The sequence below is a fragment of the Rhinatrema bivittatum genome, chromosome 5 (assembly GCF_901001135.1).
Source record: "Rhinatrema bivittatum chromosome 5, aRhiBiv1.1, whole genome shotgun sequence".
In the NCBI taxonomy this organism is placed as follows: Eukaryota; Metazoa; Chordata; class Amphibia; order Gymnophiona; family Rhinatrematidae; genus Rhinatrema; species Rhinatrema bivittatum.
Window position 1 is genome coordinate 303,280,772 of NC_042619.1, and position 24,781 is coordinate 303,305,552.

The 24,781-nt window shown below is 45.3% G+C and overlaps 1 protein-coding gene across 4 annotated transcripts in view; it reads left to right on the forward strand.

The window, feature by feature from the left end:
- ZMIZ2 (zinc finger MIZ-type containing 2) overlaps nt 1-24,781 on the forward strand; it is a 151,460-nt gene that overhangs the window by 79,096 nt on the left and 47,583 nt on the right. For all 4 annotated transcript variants that reach the window (XM_029604217.1, XM_029604216.1, XM_029604218.1 and 1 more), the window contains 4 exons: nt 265-467; nt 2,196-2,388; nt 5,103-5,369; nt 21,427-21,600. In XM_029604217.1, coding sequence (XP_029460077.1) covers nt 265-467; nt 2,196-2,388; nt 5,103-5,369; nt 21,427-21,600 — 837 coding nt within the window. The remainder of the gene's footprint in view (nt 1-264; nt 468-2,195; nt 2,389-5,102; nt 5,370-21,426; nt 21,601-24,781) is intronic.

Here is a 24,781-nt window from a genome sequence, read left to right on the forward strand (position 1 = left end):
GGAGGTAATTTTCAAAGGAGTTAAAGCATAAACATAGCCATTTTCAAAAGCCCTTTTATGTACATAATACCTTTTGAAAATTGCCTCATTTGGTATAAGAAACACTAGTGAATCTCCAGTGCTGTTTTTAAAATTTCTTTGCAGTGCCCCAGAAAGATTTATTTTCTTGTGGGTTTTTTTTTTTGTTTTTTTTTTAAATGAAATCTCCCTCAATCACTCTTTCTTCCTCTCTGTCTTCCTCTCCCCCTCCTCTCTGGCATACAGGTTTTGGGGAACCCCATGGGCCCAGGGGGCAACTCCAGCAGCAGCCCCATGATGCCTGGAATGGGCAGCAGTGGCCCTGGCATGAGCTCCCCTCAGTTTCTGGGGCAGCCAGCATTTTCTGAAGGGGGGGCCGGAAAGGGCTACATGCAGCAGGGAGTGTACGGCAGGAACAGCTACCCTGCAGGCCCTGGTTTCACGGCCAGGTAAGGATAGAGCCACTGAAAGCTTCCTGTCTGTTCATAAACTCCTCATGGCAAAGAAACCTCTTTAGGATGGCAGTATGGGAAGGTTATCCTTCCATTCTACCCCTCCTGGCCTCTGCCGCCTGTCAACGAGGGGTCTGCTTAAATGTACGTGTGACAGTGTGATCATTCGGGATGTCCAATTCTGGAGGTTTTGAAAGGCTTCTTAAGTTGCTAGAACAAGACCCTAGTTTTTCAAAGGAAAAGAACAGTTATTTACAAAGGAAATTCATTCTTTTTTTTCTGGAACTGAATCCCTTAACTGCCTTTTCAAAGTCATAGTTACCAGGAGTTCCCTGAACAGTGGAATTATAGTGAATTCAACGTATATACTTAGGGAATAGCCACTGCTATTAATTGCATCAGTAGCATGGGATCTTCTTAGTGTTTGGGTAATTGCCAGATTCTTGTGGCCATGCTGGGCTTGATGGACCCTTGGTCTGACCCAGCATGGAAATCTCTTATGTTCTTAAAAAAGAAAATTACTAATTAAAATGAGCCAACCAAAAAAAAAGGAAACTTGGAATAAAGGAAACCCATAAAACACTCCACTGAATTGTAGATTTTATTTATTGAAAGTGGAGTGGTTTTTTGATAATTTTATTAATTGAAATTGGAGTGGTTTTTTGATAACGGAAGGATGCAAATGACCTGGGTACTTGTGTACATCTGAAGAATATTCCTCATGCAGCCTAACATCCTGGAGCGGAATTTACGTGACCCTCTGCTTTATTGGGGGAAAAGTATAGTGGTCCCTGTGCTCATATGGCCTACTAAGATTTGCTGGCTGTCACCTTTCCTGTGAGAGAGGATATGATTGACATTTACAGAATGATGAGTGGGGTAAATAGGGAACAATTATTTACCTTTTCAAACAACACTAGGACTAGGGGCCACTGCATGAAACTAGCAACTGGCAGATTTAAAACAAATTGTAGGAAGTATTTTTGCTCATCGCACAATCAAGCTCTGGAATCTGTTGCCAGAGAGCGTGGTCAAAGCAGCCGACACGGTGGGGTTCAAAAAAGGGTTGGACAAGTACCCGAAGGAAAAGTCCATAACCAGTTATTAGCCAGGCAGACTTGGGAAACCAGCGCTTAACCCTGGGAGCGAGATACAAGAGACAGATCAGCTACTGGGGATGCGACAGGTACTTGTGACCTGGGCTGGCCACTGTGGGAGAGAGGATTCTGGGCTCGATGGAGCTTGGTCTGACCCAGCGCGGCACTTCCTATGGGCTTATGTCATTTTATGCTGGAAGGAGGCCAGCATTCTCACAGCAGGCAGTGATCTTTGGTGGCAGTCACTCGTGTTACAGTATGATTATGACGCCACAAAGCAAGGAGAGCAGGGTGCAGTTTAACCTGGGTCACTACAAGAAAAAAGTAGTGAGACTTGTCTAATTAGAGGCCCAACAACAAAGTGGTGTTGTCCTAGCAAGTGTGATCATGGTTATATGAAGACGGTCTTTCATATTAGGACTCTTCTAGTAAAGTGACAATGTGTCTATACAGTAGTTAATATGCCATCTCTGCATTCTGAGGCTTGCCACCCTCTCCCCTTTGCCTTTGCAGTGCTTGATGTTATAATAGATAGATCCCTTCTGGATTCACAGGAGGATGGTGCTATGATACATGTATTTTCCCTTTATCTCCCCTCCCCCCTCCCCCCTCCCCCAACACACTTTAGTTATGCTGGAAGCCCCAATGGCCCTGGAGGAATGGCGATACCATCCCATGCTGGAAGACCCCCTTCAGATTTTACCCAAGCTGCTGCGGCTGCAGCAGTGGCTGCAGCAGCTGCCACGGCCACAGCAACTGCCACGGCGACAGTGGCGGCCCTGCAGGAAAAGCAGAGCCAGGATCTCAGTCAGTACGGAACGGTAAGAGCAGCTTCAATGTATCTCTGTTTCTCTGTGTTTCTCTCTCTCTCTCTCTCTCTCTTTTGCTTACTGTTACAACTTATAATGGAAGGTCACATAGTGTGTGGTGGTGAATTGAAACCTGGGTCTTTGGGACAAAGGGCTACCATTTCTCCCCTTGGTCTACACAGTCAGCTCTGTTTTCCTTTTCTTCACCATGCTTTTACCTGAAGCCAAAGCAGAGGAATGAGGCCTGGGACTGGGAGTATGAGACCTGAGTGCACTACTCAGGTTCTTATTGGCCTGTTAACTCTGTGTCACTTGAAGGGTTTAATCTGGTCTTGTTTTAGAGGATGAGAATTATAAAGAGTGGCTTGAACTGGTGGCATAGACTTAGGTTGGTAGTACTGCATAGCACAGAAAAAGCACTCAACAACTGCTCCTGATAGGCCCAGAGGAGCAAAACTACATCTGTGCTGCAAATTTTAGGACTGAGCTCCTGCCTCTTGCACACTGTGGTGAGTTTTGTTTCCTCCAGGGGAAGAATTGGGCTTTGAGTATGTGTAGGAGGTGATAAGTAAAATAGAGGTTGCTATGATTTCCATTTAATGTTTATCTCTTAGAAGACTTGCAAATAAGTATATAAATCTATCTATCCTTCACCATATATATATATCTGTCTAGATATATAGATATAGCTAGACAGATCTATCTATCTATTTAAGCAGAAAAACATTCCAAAGGCATGGACAAAAGAGCACTAGTATTGTTAATGTGGTATTAAAACATGAATCTTTATTTATCATTCACAAAAAAATTAAATGAATACCTTAATGGTAACAAATATAGCACAAACGAACATTCATGTGATCCTGTGTACAAATAAGTATTGATAAGTTAAACATAGATCAATTGCAGACTGTGCACTCCTATGGCGCGAATGCTAATACAATTGTTGTCAATGCTTGGCCATCAGGCACAATTGCTTTCAAGCAGACCTAAGTATGTTACGACAATAATAAACACAAAAACCGTTTAAACAAGAAACATGCTTTACCTTAATAATTACAATGACAGTATTGGAAAGTACAAGAAACAAGCAGCCAGTGTATTATCCAAAAAGTGCTTGCAATAGATCAGAGAACAAATTGCAAAAGCAAAAATAGGGGGTATGGTGTCCCTCCTGCTTAGATGAGGCCATTTTGGTTCCTGCCGGTGTGAATGCACAGCGGGAGGAAGGCTTAGCCATGGTGTAAATACATTTTCAGTCGTGATCCTTACCGCAAGGCAGCCTGAAGGAGGGGGTCTGCCCGTGTTTTCAGATACAGTGGATTTTCATGGAGAGCGGAATTCTCCTTGCCTGACTGTCACATTCCTTCAGCCAGCTGAGTTAAGTCTGTTTCTCTTCCTTCTGCACACGACTTGGCCACTTGACGGAGAGTGACCTTTCTACTGACATTGTTTTTTAAACTTCTACACCAGTCTGGTATGTGAGCCAGTTCATCTGTATTTAATAACTCAGTTGGCGTTTTAGCCCATATATACTCTTACTTTCTCTCCCTGATAGATGAGAAGCCTACCAAATATCATCAGGTGTTCTTTATACCAGGGGTTCCCCCCTGAGGAAGCTGCTTTTGGCAAAACAAGGGCCTTGTTGGGGCAATTGACAGCATCCCCAGGAGGGACACCATACCCCCTATTTTTGCTTTTGCAATTTGTTCTCTGATCTATTGCAAGCACTTTTTGGATAATACACTGGCTGCTCATTTCTTGTACTTTCCAATACTGTCATTGTAATTGTTAAGGTAAAGCATGTTTCTTGTTTAAACGGTTTTTGTGTTTATTATTGTCGTAACATACTTAGGTCTGCTTGAAAGCAATTGTGCCACGATGGCCAAGCATTGACAACAACTGTATTAGCATTCACGCCATAGGAGTGCACAGTCTGCAATTGATCTATGTTTAACTTATCAATACTTATTTGTATACAGGGTCACATGATTGTTCATTTGTGCTACATTTGTTAACATTAAGGTGTTCATTTAATTTTTTTGTGAACTATCAATAAAGATTCATGTTTTAATTAATACCACAATAACAATACTAGTGCTCTTTTATCCATGCCTTTGGAATGTTTTTCTGCTTGTTTATTTAGCTCCTTATATGATTATATATTACCTGGTCTTTTGTATCTATATATGTATATTTATATCTATCTATCTATATCTATCACTTTGTTATCAATAACCTACAAAGGAGTTCAGGTTTTGTATGCATATAGGGGGAAGGGGTTTCAGGGTATATCAGTAACTGGGGGCACTGCTGTTGTGCTGTAGCTGTCTTGTCCCCTCACTTTTCTTTGCTTGCAGCCTTTGGCTGATTTTTATAGAAAATCATGCCCTCTGTGTGCTCTATAGTATTATAGAGATACACACGGCAGGTACTAATACTTACCTTCTACCATTTAATTATAATACTGCAGGGTCATTATTTTTGAAACACTGAAGGGGAAGCAGCCATGTTAGCCAACATCACAAATTACTCATGCTGATCAGCCCAAAGTGGCAGTGATGTCACAAATGACATCACAAACACTGCATGAACCAGATTCCATTTGATGTGAGTTAATTTATGTCACGCTTCCAAATATTGGTGCAGTGACCTTGACCTCTTTAAATGCCAGTTTTACTTTTTTTTTTTTTTTTACTTATCTTTAACATTTTCTCTCTCTGCAGATGGGGACAAGACAATCCTTCAACAGCCAGTTCATGCCCCACTCAGGTCCCCGGGGGCCAGCAGTACCTGGCAGTGGAATGAATCCTGCAGGCATGACTGGGGTGATAGGCCCTTCAGGAATGTCTCCCATGAGTATGAATCCCTCCAGGGGGCCTGGAATGAGTCCTATGTACGGGGGAGTGAGAATGCCTCAGCATGGCTACCCAGGGCCCCCTCAGGCCCAGCAGATCCCAAGGCAGGGCATCAAGAGGACATACTCCGGTGAGGTGAGTGTGGGGAAGCAGGGGCATGGTGGAGTTTAGAACTCGGATACAGGCAAACAATTCTTGACTTTGCAACAGAAGACGAACACCACTATTTGGAGCAGGGACTATTTATCACCATTGTACAGCACTGTGTACATCCAATAGCACTGTAAAAATAATTAGTACTATTATTAAAGTTGAAGCTTGCACTTGTATACAGTATGTGTCTGATGCCAGTAGTCACTATATAATGCATTGACCCGTAGAGGTGTTTCTTGTCTCCCTCCTCCTGCTTTGTGGCTTGCACATTCCTGTGATATCTTGCTCTCTAGCAGTCAGTCCACCCTTACTACTACTGTTACTACTTAACATTTCTATAACACAATTAAGTGTATGCAGCGCTGTACAGATTCTTAAAATAGAAGCAGTATCTGCTCCATGGACTTTATAATCTAGTTGAGAAAAGAAGACAAGACCTTTTCTCATCATCGCATGCAGTAAGTATGTTTAATATGTGAGGATTAAAATCAGGAAGAGTCAGGGTTTTTTTTAATTTAAAAGCAATTTCAGAGGTGAGTTTTTAAATAGGACTTAATGAGTGTGACCAGAGATGGAGCAAGATGCACTATCTCAGGAAGACCGTTTCAGTCACACAGTGCTGTAAGGCAGAAAGCGCAGAGCCTGGAGTTAGCAGTAGAGGAGGAGGGCACAGATAGGAGCAGCTTGTCCGATGAACAGAAGTTGCAGGAAGAGAGACGAGAGTAGAGGTAGCATGGAGCTGCAGAGTGAAGGTACTAGTATGTGAGAAAAAGTAGTCCACATTTTAAAGCAGATGATAGTGGTTATCCTAGATCTTGTCCTTTTGGGTCAGGCACTCAAAATCAGTCCTACCCACCTGGCTTCACTTTTTCAGGGATGGCTGATGCATTCCTGCCTTTTCCCCACTGTGTGCATGGAGATGTAAGCCCCTGCTTTCTTGGGTGAAAACCTGGACTGGGTCAGCCTGAAAAAAAAGGGGAAACTCAGTTGTTGACCCTACTTACATAACCATGGACCTGTGAGCAAGCGAAGAGATAAAGCTGCACTGGGAAAACAAAGTGAGACCCAAGATGACCAGTCTGCCCGCTGTGGCTCAGTCTTATTATTGGGGCATATTGTGGGCTCCGATTTATTGTTTCATCAGAGGACCTTAAAGGGGTTTGCAGTAGTTATAACAGCAAAGCTGATGGGAAATCACAAGGAATTGGTCTTGGGCTAGTTTGAAATTTTGGATTCCATTGGAGCTTTTCAGTGGGTGTCTTAACCAAATAAAGCTTGGGAGTAGGGTTTTTTTTCACTGTTTAATCCTAATGCATGGTGGCATTAGTGTGAACAGCCCCAATTAATATTGGAAATTCACCTGATAGCTGAGTCTTTTCAGCAAGTTTAGCTGATACCAGACCACATGTGTGTGTGTGTGTGTATTCAAAATCAAATCCTGGAGAACCTTCCCATAGGAGTCTGGGACAGGCTCAGCCAGTCCTGGTTTTACCTCCCTTCCCCTATGGACTTAAATCCTCCTTCTCCATCAAAAGGCAAAGCTGAATTAGCCATGACACTTGAGTAATGCCATCCATCGGTGCTCAGTGGACCCATTTCTTTAGCTCCTCCTGAGCCCCTCAAATCTTTTTTTGTCTTCATTTCCATATGGATATGTTCTTTCTCTCTATCTCTCTCTCTGTGTCACTTAATATCAAAAAAGAAATCCGGCTCCAAGAAGGCCACCTCCAGTGGTTTTAAGGACTGTGTGTATAGCCATAAAATGCCCATCACCAACAGCCATGACATCTATTACAGGTGCCTGGGACCTGATCACAGCTCAGCTAACTGCTATGACACTAGTCCAATGTTGCCAAGTCTGAGAGGAAGATAGAACAACTTTGCAGGTTGGTGTTAAGTTGGAGAGATTCTTCCTCTCAGAGTAGGGCCTCTTCAGGCTCCTTCCATGCCAAGTTGGTAAGGAGCTCCTCCAGCAAAGCTCCCCCAACTGGATCCATCCATAGTTCAGGGATTGAGCAAGTTGTGGAAGCATCAAGAGTGGGAGCTAGCGAGCTCTTTGGCACACCCAAGGGCTGATTTCCACTCTTTATGGAGTTTATTGGCGAAGAAGCATCATTTATCAGCAATCAGCACTGCCTAAGTTAGTCAATATCGAAACATGGCCTGTCGACACATCCAACCCTCGGCACAGTCGACACTTCAACCTTTGGAGCCATCGTCACACCAGTCCGTGCCATTGACACTCTCAACACATCCGATACAAGAACAGGCTCTGGTGGGTCTTGAAAGTGACTCCTTACAGTTACCTCCCTCTATGTTGGCATTCTTATTCTCATCTCATCTCCTCGATCATGGAGTTGGTGTGGATACTCCGGATCCTATATGCTCCATTGTCCCTCTGGTCGCCATGCAGCCACTAGTGCAGTTAACTGAGGAAGAGGTTCCCTCCTGGAATCCAGTTGGAGCTTCGCAGAAGGATAACCCTATACTGGTTTCAGAGGAGCATGTCTTTTCCCCAACTCTGGGTCAAAGGATACAACTGTCCATAGACCAGGTGACTAAATAGGTGAAGACTTTCTTTACTTTGTTTAGTGGCTATTGACAAGGAGGGCACCCTTCAGCCTCTTCAGTCCAGAATGTCGGATTTGTTCCCCCAAGGGGGAATCTGTCTCGTATCCATCTCTGTTGAGGAATCTAGCTAGTGTGAGGATGCAGTACAGGGTGACACCATTTGGAGCATGCCCCAGGAGTATTCCCCTCTGAGACGATAGAGGACCCTGTCACAATCATCATCTTCATTTGGGTCATGGGCTAATGTTCCTCCACATCTTGGTTCTGAGGAAGAGTCTCCAGGGAATCCTTCTGATTCAGTCCTGCAGGATTTACAAATGAGAATGTGTGAGAGTTTGGTCTCCTGTCCCCCAATAACCAGAAAACTGGACCTTAAATACAGAGTTCAACAGGCTTCTATGTTTGGGATAGTTCAGCTACTGCACCAGTCAGTGGTAGAGGAGTCTGCACTAAAGCAAGCTAAAAAGATTAGAATCTTCTCCAACTTCTCTCCAGGTAAGGATCCTAGGCTGTTGGACAATTTTGGGAAGAAAAACTTCCAGAACTTGATGCTCAATGTCCATATTGTAGCTGTGGTGAAAAGCGAAGTTGCTCACCTGTAACAGTGGGACAATCAATCACGCTGATGGATCACCTCATCCTTTGGTGTTGATTTGGGCCTGATCTGTAGCCAAATATTCGAGAATCTTCCCACACAAGTGAGGTAGGCTGGCACCAATAGCCAGTACAGGCTCTCTACCCCTCCCACTTCAATCACTGGAATAGCTGAGAAGAAGAACAAAACAACAACCAAACCAAACAGGCAACAAACTTAACTAGGTACAGAATGCTGTAGGGGAGGAGGGCAGGAACATGTGACTGATTGTCCCGCTGTCCATGGAAAGCACCTGTTATAGGTGAGCAACTTCGCATTTTCCGTGGATAAGCAGAACATCGGTCACACTGATAGGATGCCCTAGCTGAGAAACAAATCCAAAGGGAGAAAAAGAACTACTGAATGACAGAGTTATGAGAGAGTATAAAGGACAGCAGAGCCAAAGTAGGAATCAGAGTCAGTAGTGGCAGGCAAAGATGTGGACTGAGGACCATGTATCAGCCTTACAAATGTCAAGGAGAGGAGCAGAGTTGAGGAAAGCAGCTGTAGTGCCCAAGCATGGACTTGATGTGCTCTGACATGGCAGGAGAAGAAGCAGCTTAAAAAGAATAGCAGAAGCATAATCAAGAAGTAATCCAACGAGAAATAATTTACTTGAGATCAGGCGAACTAGCCCTGTTAGGGTCATAAGCCATAAAGAGCTGAGAACATTGTTGAGTGGCCTGGGTACCCTGGAGATAGATGCGCAGGGCATGAATACAGTCCAAGGCATGCATCCTCTCATCCTCTTGCATCATATGAGGAGGGGGCAAAAAGGCAGGTAATGTGATGGATTGGTTCAGGTGAAACTGAGAAACCACCTTAGGCAGTAACTTGAGATTAGTCTGAAGGACCACCTTGTCTGTAAAAAAAAAAAAAAAAAAAGGAGGTGGGCGGGGAGGGTAGACCATCAAAGCATGAAGTTGACCGCAATGAGAAAAGCAGCCTTCCATGCTAGGAGATGAGGAATTGCTGACTCCAAGGGCTTAAATGGAGACAGAGTGATGCAGTCCAAAACAAAAGTGAGATCCTATTGAGCCAAAGGACAAAGTTGAGGAGGCTTAAGATTGAACAAGCCTTTAATGAATTGTGTGAGAGTCTGCTGTTGAGATATATAGGCCAGCCTTAAACATGAAAATGATAGGCTGCAATGCCGCTAGATGTACATATATTGATGAAGTTTGCAGTCCAGCATTGGAAAGGTGAAGGAGATAGCAAAGAAGGTGAGAAGTGGAGCAGTCTGCCGGTTGGAGACTATGAAAGGCACATCAGACTGAGAAATGTGTCCATTTATGTGCATAACAACATCTAGTAGAAGGTTTGAGGGCCACTAGGAGAACATCATAGATTGGTTGAGGAAGTGATGAAGACCAACTCATCTGCTGTGGAGAAGTCACACCGTGAGGGCTATGTAGCCAGGGTTAGGATGGAGAAGGACACAGTTGTGCTGTGTGAGACAGTCCAGCTGAAACAGCAGAGGAACTAGCGGGACCTTGGACAGATGTTGAAGCCAGGGAAGACCAGGTTGACAGGGCCATGCTGGAGCAATGAATATAATTCGTGCCCTGTTGCTGCAGACCTTCAGAAGAGCTCTGGCGATGAGCAGAAAGGCATACATAAGAGGATCTGACCATGAAATGACAAACGCATCTCTCGCAAGAGCATCTGGAGCAGGAAGCTTTGAGCAGTGTTGGGGATGGAGATGATTCTATGGAGAAACAAACAGGTCTATCAATGGTCTTCCCCAATGAAGAAAAAGGCACTGAACTACATTGCGATGAAGGCAACATTCACGGTAAAAGATGGTGACTGAGTCTGCAAGAACATTCGAGTGGCCTGGAAGGTAAACTGCAGACAAGCAAATCTCGCGATGAGAACCCATTTACAGATGGCGAGGGTTTCAGTGCACAGGAGAAGGGAACCCATTCCACCCTGTTTGTTTAGATAGTACATTGCAACCTCATAGTCCAGATTGCTGTGAACAGAGTGGTGAAGAAGCCAAGGTTTGAAGATGAGAAGGATTCTGCAGACAGTTTTGACTTTGAGAAGGTTGATGTGAAGCTTTCTCTCTGCAGGAGTCCATGCACCATGCGTCAACAGGTGTTGAAAGTGAGCACCCCAACCAAGGAGGGAGGCTTTGTTGTCAAAAAGAGCTTGGCGGGAGGTTTATCAATGCCCCGTCCAGAGAAGAAAAAGTTGTCTGTCAGCCACGATCAAAGACCATGAAAAAGGCATGGAAGAATGGGGGTTGTGTATGAGAGAGGTTGACGGAACTGGTTCCAATGTAAGCATAAGTGCCACTGAAATGGTCGCATAAAGAAGCGAGTTAGAGGGACAACAGAGATCATAGATGCCATGTTTCCCAATAGATGGAGAAAAAGACAAGCTGTCACTGAGGAACCTCTCTCCAGATGAGAAACAAGGCAGTGTAGTATGAGACCTCTGCTGGGAGGCAGAAGAGCCTGGAAGGAAGTCATGTCAAGGAGAGCTCCTATGAACTCCGGGCATCTTGTTGGGGTGAGATAAGATTTTGGAAAGTTGATTAAGAATCCCAATGTCTGCATGGTGATCACTACTTGGATGACCTGCCTGTGAGCAAGGGAAATTGAAGGACTCATGACGAGTCAGTCGTCCAAGTTGGGAAAAACAAGAATGTCCTGGCACCTCAGATGGGCCGCCAACACGGCAAAACACTTGGTGAACACTCTCGGGGCAGTTGAGAGGCCGAAAGGTAGAACTTTGAACTGAAAATGATTATTGCCTACCAGGAAGTGGAGATAGCGATGATGGGAGGTGTGGATTGAAATGTAATTGTATGCATCCTTCAAATTCAGTGATGTGAGCCAGTCCCCTTGACGAAGAAGTGGAAAGATGGAGGCCAAGGACGTCATGTAAAACTTCTCATGCTGTAGAAATTGGTTGAGCACTCTGAGGTTGAAAGTGGGATGCAGATCTCCCATCTCTTTGGGAATCAAGAAAAAGTGGGAGACTTGACCATGTAGCTGCGAGGGCACTGGTTCTACAGCATCCATGATGAGCTATAGTTCCTGGTGTAGGATGGGAAGTTGAGCCACTGGGAAGTGAAACGGGGCCAAAGGGGCTGGCAGAGGCAGAGAGCTGAAGTCCAGAAAATAGCCTTTTGAAATGATGCTGAGTACCCAAGAGTCTGAAATGACGGCATGCTATGATTCCAAAAAGAACTGCAAATTAACTCCTACAGGTATAGCTGGGTAAGGATTCTGAGGCAGGGATGAACGCATGCATTTTTAAGTGCGAGCCAAGAGAGCGCACAGCTACCACTGCCAATGGCACTGCCAACCAAGAAACCTAAGCACCTTGTTCTCTGTAATGCTTGCTATATTAGAACCTCACAATCTGACCTGGACTCCAACTTATGTCAGCACTGGGAGGAAGCCCAAGGAGAACTGGCCTCCTCAGAATTTGCTAAGCCAGGCTCTTCCCAATAGGATGATGGGTTGGTCACTGCCTTAACTGGAAGAATGCCGGACCTCAGTATCCCCTTGACTGAGTCATCCGTGAGAGAGGGAAATTCAACTGGTCCCACCCCAGTGCCTCTTGGCTTAGACATGGACCAGGCTGCCTTTTCCTCGGTGGCGTTTTTCCAGGGGCTATAGCTTTCATACAGGTGCAGTCTTCTGCTTCGCTTGCCACCTGTTCTGACGGAACCTCAGCCGGTTACCCCTCCCTCTCCCATTTGTACTGGCAGATCCCGAGGTATGCCTCGCCTTACCAAGGGTATCCCTGGCTGGGAAGCGGGTGGCACGGATGAAGAGGAGGATCCAGATTCCTTGGAAGATAGGGAAATCTCCTCTGGATTGGAACCTCATCGGACCATGTTACGGTTCTTTCATAGAAATGAATTGCCGGCCCTGGTTTCCTAGACTCTGAAGTTGCTGGGAGTTCCTGGGGCGGATTCTATGACAGAACCAAAGAAGAATCCTATTCTGATTTCCCTGCAGAAAGCTCCTGATACTTTCTAGTGATGGACACCATCTAGGAGTTGATTGATCTGGAATGGAATGCTTGAGAAACAAGTTTTAAAGGGGGCAGGGCATTGGAAACTCTGGACCCTCTGGACCCAGTGGTAAGAGAACGTTTGCGTTTCCCTAAAGTGGACGCAGTGGTCTATGCCATTTCAAAGCAAACAACTATCCCAGTGGAAGGAGGAGCGGTCTCAAAAAATGTGCATGATAGATGGATCGAATCTATCCTTAAACAAGCCTTTGATGCTGTAGCAATGACCTTGCAGATCACTTCTTGTTGCGTTCTGGTGGCTTGTTTGTGTCTGCTTCTCTCTCAGGAGATTGACTCGAGAGTGAATTCCACAACAGTTATGGAACCCACTGCCACCTTTTTAACTGACACAGGCTCTGATTTAGTCCATACTTTGGCCAGAGGAGTGGCCTCAGTGGTGGCGGCCAGATAACAACAGCTATGGCTGCGGGACTGGTCAGCTGATGCAACCTCCAAAGCTAATCTTACAAAGATGCCCTTTAAAGGATCATTCCTCTTCGGGAGTGAGTTGGAAAAGCTAGCCAGTAAATGGGACAAATCTCCAGTTCCCTGGTTACCGGAAGATAAGAGGAAGCAACTAAAGCGCCCCTCGCCTATGAGGGGTCATTCCAGGGGTTCCCAGTGTTTTCGCTCCTACAGAAATTCGACATTTCAGAAGTCGTGACCCCTTGGGAGGTCCCAGCTCTTTCATACCCGGCAGCCCAGGAGAGGGGCAGGTTCGGGTTCAGGCTCATCCTGAACCCACCTTCAGGACAAGGAGATAGGGGGGTCACCTTTCTCTCTTTTACCAACAAATGGGTCGAGATTATTGCGAACAAATGGGTCGAGATTACTTCGAACAAATATGATAAGGATATGCATTGGAATTCCATAGCACCACTCGGGATGTATTCATGATGTCTCCTTGCACTCCCAGCTCAAAAAACAAGCAGTGGAGATTACACTTCTAAGACTTCTAGAATGAGGGCTGTGATCCCAGTACCTATGCCCCAGGAAAATACAGGGCATTATTCCATCTATTTTGTCGTACTCAAGAAGGAAGTTTCCTTTTGCCCCATCCTTGACCTCAAGAGCATCAATCGTCACTTGCAAGTGACTCACTTTTGCATGGAGACCTTGCACTCTGTGATAATGGCCGTACAACTGGGAGAGTTCCTGACCTCCCTGGACCTATCCGAGGCCTACCTTCATATTCCAATCCAACAGTATCACCAACGTTTCCTATGCTTTGTGGTGCTGGGTCGTCATTATCCGTTTCGGATGCTGCCCTTTGGCTTACCCATCACCCCTAGAACTTTTTCTAAGATTATGGTGGTCATGGTGGCAGCATTGAGGAAAGATGGGATCCTGGTGCACCCATACTTGGATGATTGGCTGATCTGGGCCAAGTCCATGGAAGAGAGACTCCTGGTGACCAACAAGGTGATCTCCTTGTTACAGGAACTTGGTTGGGTAGTAAACCTTTCCAAGAACAGCTTCAAGCCTTCCCAGTACTTGGAATATCTGGGAGTCCAGTTCAACACCAGGCAGGGCAAAGTCTTTCTTCCATTCAAACAGAAGTTGATGTACCAGGTGCATCAGTTGGTGAACACGGTACGCCCAACGGTGTGGAGCTATCTTCAAGTTCTCGGTTTGATGGGCGAGGGCATACATGCGTCCTCTTCAACGCTTATTGCTATTATGTTGGAACCCACAGTCTCAAGACTGTTTGGTTCATCTGTCACCTCCAGTGGTGGTTACAGGAAGCTCATCTGAGCAAGGGTGTGTCCCTGTCCTCCCCAAACTGGCTGGTTCTCACGACAAATGCAGTCTCCGGGGCTGGGCAGCTCATTGTCAGGAGCTGACTGCCCAGGAATGTTGGACAGAAGAGGAGGCCCTCAGGAACATGAATTGCCTGGAAACTCAAGCAGTCAGATTGGTGTGTGTACGATTCAGCCACATGCTCCAGGGTCAGGCAGTCCATGTGATGTCAAACAATGCAACAACGGTAGCCTACATCAACCTCCAAGGAGGAACCAAGAGCCAGCAAGTGTCTCTGGAGATAGATCTCCTTATGGAATGGGCAGAATCAAATCTACAGATGACCTCAGCCTCCCACATCGCAGGAAAAGACAACATCAGAGCAGACTTAATAAGCAGGAAGAGTCTGGATCCAGGAGATGGGAATTGTTGGCCAGAGCCTTTCAACTGCTGGTAGATCACTGGGGCCTCCCATCCAACAATCTGCTGGCCGCATCTCACAATGTGAAGGTTTCCCAATTCTTCAGTCACAGAAGAGAGCAGCAATCCCTGGCGATCGATGGCCTTGTTCAGACCTGGCCAGAAGAGGACTTACTTTATGCCTTCCCTCCGTGGCCCCTGCTGGGCAGGGTCATTTGCAAGATCGAGCACCACAGGTGATTAGTCCTGCTAGTGGCTCCGGATTGGCCCAGACGCCTGTGGAATGCAGACATGTGGAGACCCCCCTGTGCCTCCCACCCCACAGGGACCTGCTCCAGCAAGGTCCGGTCCTTTACGAGGATCCAACTTGTTTTTGTCTTATGGTTTGGCCCTTGAGAGGGCTCGCCTCATGAAGCATGAATATTTGGTGGCTGTAATTACCACCTTGCTCTGTGCGTGAAAGGTCTTAGCGTATGTGCAGGTCTGGAGAGTATTTGAGGCCTGGTGTGAGGAACGTGGTATTTCCCCTCAGACGACAAAAATCCCTCTAGTTTCTGGAATTTTTACAGGACAGTTGTCCCTTAACTCCTTGAATGTCCAGGTAGTGGCTCTCTCCTGTTTCAGAGGTGAGGTGAACAGAACCCTCCTGTCGGTGCATCCAGACATGGCCCATTTTCTAAAAGGGGAAAAGCACATAGGGGTGGCTGTTCACTGTGGAATCTTAATCTTGTATTAGAGTTTTTGGTAGGGTCCTCATTCTGGCTGCTGCGCAGTCTGTCCTTACGCCTGTTAACCCTGAAAATGGTGTTCCTGGTGGCGATATGCTTGACTTGTCGCATCTCTGAACTACAGGCATTGTTGTGTCGGGAACCATTCCTCTGGATGTCCCCCAAGAGCATTACAGCTTCGTACTGTTCCATCCTTCTTGCCCAAGGTAGTCTCGGAGTTTTTCATGTGAATCAGTCCATTTTGTTGCCATCCCTAGATAGGCACAAGGACACAGAAGATTATCGCCGCCTCCGCCATTTAAATGTCAGTAGGCTTTTGGGGCGGTATCTGGAACTTTCAGAAGCGGTGCGCAAGATGGACCGCTTGTTTGTCCTTCATGGTGGAAGGAGACAGGGCAAACCAGCTTTGCGAGCTACCATAGCTCGCTGGAGCAAGGAGTTGGTCACGGTAGCTTATGGAGAGGCAGGAAAACCATTACCCTTTCAGGTTAAAGCTCATTCCACTAGGGCTCAGGCAGTATCCTGGGAGGAAGCTAAACTGCTGTCTCCCGTCGACATCTGCCGAGCGGTGACGTGGTTCTCCTTGCACACCTTCTCCAGGTTCTGTCGCCTAGACAGTCAGGCCCAAAAGGACGCAGCCTTTGCAAGGGCGGTGCTAACTGGACCACCGGCAGTCTCTCGCCACGATTGGGAGTAGCTTTTGTACATCCCATTGGTCCTGATTACATCTGGCTACAAGCTAGGAAATGGAGAAATTACTTACCTGATAATTTTGTATTCCTTAGTGTAGACCGATGGATTCAGCATCCCACCCACAGCTGCCCAAGGAAGGTGCCAAGGAATCGCCCATGAGGTGAATATCGATTCAGAGCTTCTATAATCTTGCTGGGATTCAGCGTTTGTTTGGTTGAGTACAATTTTTAATCAAGTTGTATTCAAGTTTTAATCAAGTTTTTCAATATTATGTCCTCAATGGCTTTTGAAGGGAGGTCACTGCAGGGGTGTATCTAAGGTGACGTCAGCTTTGGAACCTGACTCCATCTCCATCTGCTGGCAGGGGAGCACATAACCCATTGGTCCTGAGTCCATCTGTCTACACCAAAGAAAACAAAATTATCAGGTAATTAAATTCTCCATTCTTTCACTCTCTCCCCCCTCCCTCCCAGGGAAGCACATAAGGCAGCAGTAACCTCCTCCTTTAGCCTCCGCAGCCCAGAAAAAAAGAAAAGTCTCATAGGCCACAGGGGCTGCTGATGCTTTGCTCCTGCATGTGTTCAACCCTGCTCTTTCTATCGCTGCTCCTCGATTGCGAGTGGGATGGGATCTTTTTGCGACCCGCTGGATGACTTCACTCCCTGGCCATGAGCAGGATGGGCACTATTTGCGGCCTGCTGGATGTCCTTGGCCACAAGTGGGTTGGGCTTCACTCACAGCCCGCCTGATATCCTTGCTATTTCTTCTCTGTCTGATCGGGGGCTCCTCTCTTTTTGGCTACTGCATGTTGGGCTCTGCCGGTGGTCTCTGGTCGGGGGCCTCTCTATGGTACACCCCTCCTAACTGTCACCCAGGGTAGATTGCCCCCTTGGCACCCCCTTTTTATTATGCCAATGGTTTTACATATTCCTGTTTGCAGGTTCAATATTTTTCTGTTGACTGTTCTTTTTGTTAATAAACTTATTAGTTTGTTAGCTATGCCTTTCTTGGACTGACTAATGATCCCAGTATTGTGTGTATTTGGTGTCTGGGTGTATTTCTAGGAACTTATGACCCTTGGTTGTGTGGGATCCTATTGTCTATAGAAACCATCAGGGGATAGTGTGCGGGCTGGAACTTGCCCAGAGGCAAGCAGAAATCCAGTTGGCAGGTGGGAGGTTACCAGGGTAGGAGCATGTGTGCAGGCAGGCTTAAGCGGTGCTTGGCAGGACCCTCCAAGTGGCCACAGGTTACCTGGAGTGGGTATTTAGGGGAGAGCTAAGGTGTTGCGTGACAGTGGCCCACCAGCTGTACATAATACATGACTGCATCAGCAAGCTGAGGCCACTGGGGAGCAGGAAAGCTATCAGTGGACCCTTCTGATGCAGAAGTGCACAAATGCCATCTCCTCTAGTCAGTGTATGAATTGTTTGACACTGGCAAGATCTTCTGTGGCAGCCATTGAAGGATGTCAGATAGCCTGGTTGAGAGCCAGTTGTCTGCGTGAGGATATGCATGACAAGTTGAGTAATATCCTATGTTTGAGGAACTGTCACCCAGATTAAGGAGCAACATACGCCTATTTAGTCCTTATCAATGGGAGCTGATTAGCCTTCTTCCGCTAGATGTTCTTACTTTGCTTTTAAATACTCTTTCCAGAGACACCCTGTCTGCAAATTTCAGCTCTATCCACCCCACCTCACCTGCGCTACCACAACAACAGCTTCCAGCATGCAGATGTCCATATGAATGATGTTAGCCTAAAATGCCACAAAAGGCCCAGCATGAGCCTGGACCTAGTTTTTGACAAGACTTGACCCTCAGGTTGCGACTCCTTTGGTGGGGGGTGGCGGCGGCATTCACCTATTCTTTGAAGAGTGGTGGAAAATCACCAAGGACCATTAGGTTGTCAGAATTGTGGAGTCTGGTTACCATTTGCATTTCTCTTGGCCTCCAGGGCTGCACCAATCTTTAGCCTTTAATCCAGACCCAGCTCCAACTCGAGGTGGAGTTGCTTCTCAGCCAGCGGATATTAGAACCTGTCCCTCCCAAAGACCAGGGCAAAGGGTTCTACTCCTGCTGTTTCCTTATCTCCAAGGGGTTGAGACCCATCCTGGACTTATGAAGACTGAATATAAACCTGTTGTGGGGGAAGTTCAAACTGAACACCATGCACCCCATCCTGCCCTTTATTTAAGCAGGAGACTGAATGATGTATATGCTGATATGTCAATCCATCAGTCTCATTGGAAATACCTATACACTACCAATATAAGGTTCTTCCCTTTGGGCTTTTGGCAGTCCCGAAGGTCTTTATGAAATGCCCGGCAGTATTGTCAGCACATTTTCATCGCCAGAGGATTTGTGTCTTTCCTTTTTTTTTTTCAATTTATATTTTATTAAGTTAAACAAAGAAAACATAACAACCATTACAAAGAGAATGTATACATGAAAATGTTCAACAGTCAAAAATTATTTCTCTTAATGCCCTCCTCATCCTGCAGCCCCCAACTCCCACAGCAAGAAGATAAGCAGAAAACATATATTATCATCAACGTAGTTTGTAGAATAGCAAAATAGTCCAATGATATCTGTGATATAAGAACAAATCCATTCTGCTCTGCAAAAAATGAAGAAACAGAATAACTCCAGCAACAGCAATCAAACAGGAGGACAAGATTGTTCACTTTTCCACGGTTAATAAAAAGACCAAATGTTGCAATCATATTTAATCTATATATCTGATCAATGCATCTGAACAGCAGCCAGAAGATTTCCATCGATAAGCTATTTCACATTTGGCAGCCACTATAAGTTGTTGTATCAGTAATTGTTGATATTGATCACCAAGCGCATACGCAATAATGCATTTTTAGGTGAAGGTCGCAACACCACCCCTACTATTTTACCTATAAAAGAATACAGTTTCTCAAAAAATACAGCAGTAATAGGGCACTGACCACTTCATGTGATAAAATGTACCCGTCATTCCACACCCTCTCCAACATTTATCAGTTACATTATGTAACTTTTCAGGATTAAGTTACCATCGATTGATAACCTTATAGCTATTTTCGATTATAGAGGAGGAAATAGAACATTTACTAGTATTTAAAAATACGAGATCCCATTCATCTTCCATTATGGTAGAGTCTGTATTCCTTTTCCAAGTTAACAAGTGCAGTGGAGTTTCAGGCAGTTCTTTAGCAGTGTATGTGGTCCCCCTGACCTACTTCAGCATGAGAGTTCTCCATTGGGATTTCTGTGCCCAATGGGATCAGCTGCTTCAGCCCTTATTACACTGCATGAAAGTTACTGTGAAAATGAAAATATCTCCGTTGGTGGCTAAATCCAAAGGTCCTGGAGATAGATGTTCCTCTTCAAAATCTGCCACATCAAATAACACTAGCAATGAATGCATCTAGTAGGGGATGGGATGCACACTTGGGCTCCTCCTGAACTCAAGATCTGGTAATCGACAGAACATCTGTTGCAAATCAACCTCTTGGGGCTACGAGCCATCTGTCAAGCATTGAGCATATTCTCACATCTCCTTCAGGGAAAGAGAATTCTGATCCAAACCGACAACCAAGTAGCAATGCTCTACATGAACAAACAAGGGGGGCACAAGGTCATGGACCCTCTGCCAGGAATCTCTGAGAATTCAGGAGTGGGCTCACGGTCACATATCTTTTCTCTAAGCAACTAATCTTGGAATCTCCAACATGCTGGTGGATTGCCTCAGCAGGATTTTTCACCACCATGAATGACCCCAGTGTTGGCGGCAAGGACGGTGCAGAAGGTACTGAAAAACCAGGTGCATCTTATTTTCATTACTCTAGCTTGGCCTAGGCAAGTGTGGTTATCTTATCTCATCAGGTTGTCAATACCCCTGGGATCCAATCTGGCTCTGCTAGTTCAGGAGGTGGGTTATCTTTGTCATTCAAGCAGACTGTATCGCACATTGCTATGCTCTGGCTGGCCTCTAGATTCCAGACTCTGTCAAGGCTCATCAAGTAAGAGTCATGGCTACTTCAGTGGCTCACCTAAGAGCCGTGTCCATTGAAGACTTCTACATATCTGCAGCTTGGTCATCGGTTCACACCTTCATGTCCTATTACTGTTGGGACAATCTCTCAAGAATTGACAGTAGCTTTGGGAAAGCAGTTTTGCGCAACCTGTTTGCCCAGTAGTCTACTCTCTACAGTGGGGTCTGGGCTGTTTTTTCAGTAAGTGCTCTGCTGTAACCCTCAATTTGGGACTCCTCGCATGTCATGGTTAATTCAGCTCTGTTTGGAGAAAGCAAGTTTGCTTATCATAAGCAGGGTTGTCTGTAGACAGCAAGATGAATTAGCCATGCTCAATAACTGCTCACCTTCCTGGAGAGTCAACTGTCTAGTTAAAGCTAAGTTCTACAAGGCAGTGTGTTTGTGGGAACTCCATTTTTGCTCTAACTGTACTGAGTTAGAGAAATGGGTCTGTTCGGTGCCATCGGATGACATCACCCACATGTCATGGCTAATTCATCCTACTATCTACAGAGAACCCTATATAGGGTAAGAAAACTTGCTTTTTCTAAAGAATGACCGAGACTAATTGCCACTCAAAGCTCAAGCATGCAATAGAGCAAAAACAAAAACTAGCTTAGCCCATCCACAATGACCTGGAACTGTCTGTGAACCCTCCCTTGGGAGACACTAGCTCCTCTTTCTCATCCGTTTTCAGTTGTGTATCTGAGACTTCAGCCAGTAGCAAGATTGCTCGTATGGTGTGTGTGATGACATCTCAGTCAGAAAAAAAAGGACAGTGATACTTTTTCAGGCATAACAAACTTAATTTAAAAAATGGCGTTAACAAACTTAATTAAAGAAGAATCAATCTCCCAAGTACCCTAGGGCAAAACACCACAGAATCCAGATTTAAGAAAGGAGTGTGTGCAGTTCCTTATTTGTAGTGCTAAGAGTGTATGCAGCACTATATATGAGGTATGCATAGATAAGTCAGTCCGTGGAGTAGGCAATACACTAGATGAAGTATATTGCCTACTCCAAAGAGTTTTCAGCTTGTGCAGGCACAAGGGACAACAGGACCCTCCCGTCTGAGTACATTCAGAGACTGTCCACCCTGCTGTTTTGTCCCTGTTGAACTACTTCACTCATTCCCTCTTCTCTCCTAGAGTCCCAGCTTGTGATGCTTCTCCTTCTTTCTCCTTCTCTAGGGCTACCCGGCACAGCAGTACATACAAGGAGGCCAGTACCCAGCACAGGCAGCGCAGTATGCCTCTTCTGCACCCCAGCAGCAGGCCTCCTCGCCGTCCTATCCTGGGCATCGGATGCTGATGCAGCAGAGCATGACGCAGTACCTGCCCGGCTCCACGGTCCCATATTATAAGGTAAGCTTTGAGATTAGCCAGAAGACGGCACGGGCAAAGCTGTGAGTGATGAAGCTGAGCTGACTTTTGTTAGCATTCCAACATCGCTGTCTGCAAATGTCATCCTCTGCCCCCCATAGTACTGTTCAGAAGGAAGTGGTTTCAGAACTCCACAGTTTGTACCTGTCCAGATTTTACTTTGGGCTGAAGCTGTTACACCCAAGCAAACAAAAAAAAAAAAGAAAGCAAGTTGGGGAAAATGTATGCTGGCTGCCTAGCAAAAACAGGCACATTTTCTAATATTATTCTTTTTTTTTCAGTTCTGGAAATGCATCATTAGTTGTTTATATAGTGTTACAAGATAGATTAAGCGCTATACAGAATCACATTAGACACTGCCTGCTCTGTGGAGCTTACAATCTGTTCAAGACATCTAGAGGCATGGGTTGACATCAACGAGGTTTGATGGGTTTTAATTGAGGAAAACGGTAGCTTATCTAACAGCAAAGTCTCTGTCCTCTGAGAATGCATGCAAGAAAAACAGGAAGTGGGGTGGGTCAGTGAGGACAGGGTGCATAGGGCTTTTAAGTTGGTGTCTTCATTTGCACATCAGAGGCAAACTCTCTGGACTTACAACACAGACCAGCTCATCCCTATGTAGGCAATTGGAGCCAAAGTAAAAAGTCTGGAAACGAAGCCATAAACTTCTTGTGTAATATGGTTACTTAGTGTGGTTTGAGCTTTCTCTTTATGATAGTGTCAAAGCACTGTGTAACCAAAGAATCACGTCAGACAGTAGAAAGTCTGATGTGATTGGAAGTGTTCATCTCTGGAATGAATGAAAAGAGACAGATGGCAACTGGGCCTACAGGGGCAGGACTTGGGAGCTTTATACCCATAGGCAGGGATGGAGAGCGAGGGGTGGGAGGCTTTGGAGATCGGCACATGGGGAAGGCCCTTCCCTCCCAACCATCCCCCAAAGTCCCAGAGTGCCAAAGCAGTGCCCCTTTAATGTGGATAACTGGAGCAGGCTACTCCTTGGCACAGTTGCACTCCTTTCTGGCTCGGGTATTGGGCATCCTGGGCAATTGCTTATGCCTAAATCTGGGCATGGGAGTGGGGCGAGAGAAGCAGCAGAAATGAGAACCAGCGTGGGAGATGGAAAGGAGAGCAAGGAGCATCGAAAGCAAGATTTGGTCCTACACTTACTGCAGGCAGCCGCTGGGAAATGGCGACTGGTCCACAGCTGAGAAGTGACTGGCCAAAGACTGGGAGATGCACACCTTGGCAAGAATAACCATATCAGATGAGAATAGGAATATTCACTATGTAGCTATCCGGACCCTCTCTAAGGGAGCAGTGAAAGCAATCCTTGAGTCTGACCCAGGGCCCCGGAACGCACAGCTAGAACACGGCAGGACCAAACCTGCCAACAAACAAGCCGCAGACTGCACTGTGCCGTGAGATGTGTAAGTTAACGGAGGCTTCTCGCCTTCTGCTTCAGTTGTATATGATAAACAGTCTAAGGCAGAGTGAGACACAAACCTAGGTAATGAGAACTGGAAGAAGATCTTTGAAGGTGTAAATAAACTTGTGGTTAAGTGTGAGCCAGTTGATGCAGAATATCTGGATTTTCAGAAAGAATTTAATAGTTTTTCACGAGGGCCTCCGCAGGAAATTAAAGTGTCAGGGAATAGGAGACAATTCCCTGTTGGGGACTGGTAACTGGTTAAAGTTTAGCCTTTCCCTTATCACATTGTTGTATACTCCCCCCCCCAATTTATGCTACTCCCAGTTGAATGTATTAACTAAATTCTTAGGCTTCCTGTTATACTCTTGTTTGCTTCTTGTTCTTTGTAAAGGCCATGCCTATTCGATATTTATTGTTCTAAGTTATCTGTAAACCGATACGATGTGCAAACGGTTGTCGGTATATAAAATCTTTAAAATAAATAAATAAAGTGATGGACATAGGGGAAAATAATCCCAAGTATAGGTACACAATGATGGGTCCCACATTAGGAGATACTACCCAGGAAAAGTATCTTGAAATTATTGTGGATAACACATTGAAATACTCAGCTCAGTGTGTATTAGTGGTCAAAAAAGCAATAGAATGTTAAAAAAATTATTGGAAAGGAATAGAGAATACATTTGCAGATATCATAATGCCTCTATATATGTCCATGGTGCCACTGCACCTCAAGTATAATATGCCATTCGAGTAAATTAGAAAAGGTACAGAGAGAGACAGCAAAAATGGTAAAGGGAATGGAACTTATGAAGGAAGGCTAAATAGGTTGGCTTCTTAAGAACATAAGAAATTGCCATACAAGGTCAGACCAAGGGTCCATCAAGCCCAGCATCCTGTTTCCAACAGTGGCCAATCCAGGCTAAAGTACCTGGCAAGTATCCAAACACTAAGTAGATCCCATGCTACTGATGCCAGTGGCTAATCCCTAAGTCAATTTAATTAATAGCAGTTAATGGACTTCTCATCCAAGAATTTATACATACCTTTTTAAACCCAGCTACACTAACTGCACTAACCACATCCTCTGGCAACAAACTCCAGAGTTAATTGTGCGTTGAGTGAAAAAGAATTTTCTCCGATTAGTTTTAAATGTGCTACTTGCTAACTTCAGAGAGTGCCCCTTAGTACTTCTATTATCTGAAAGAGTAAATACCCATTCTAGACCTCTCATGATTTTAAACAACTCTATCATATCCCCCCTCCAAACTGAGCAGCCCTAATCTCTTTAGCCTTTCCTCGTAGGGAAGCAGTTCCATCCCCTTTATCATTTTGGTCACCCTTCTTGGTACCTTCTCCATCACAACTATATCTTTCTTGAGATGCGGCGACCAGAATTGTACACAGTATTCAAGGTGCGCTCTCACCATGGAGCGATACAGAGGCATATAGACATTTTCCATTTTATTAACCATTCCCTTCCTAATAATTCCTAGTATTCTGTTTGCTTTTTTGACTGCCGCAGTACACTGAACTGACTATTTCAATGTATTATCCACTATGACACCTATATCTTTTTCCTATGTGGTAGCTCCTAATATGGAACCTAACCGTGTAACTACAGCATGGGTTATTTTTCCCTGTATGCATCACCTTGCACTTGTCCACATTAAATTTCATCTGCCATTTGGATGCCCAATCTTCCAGTCTTACAAGGACCTTCTGCAATTT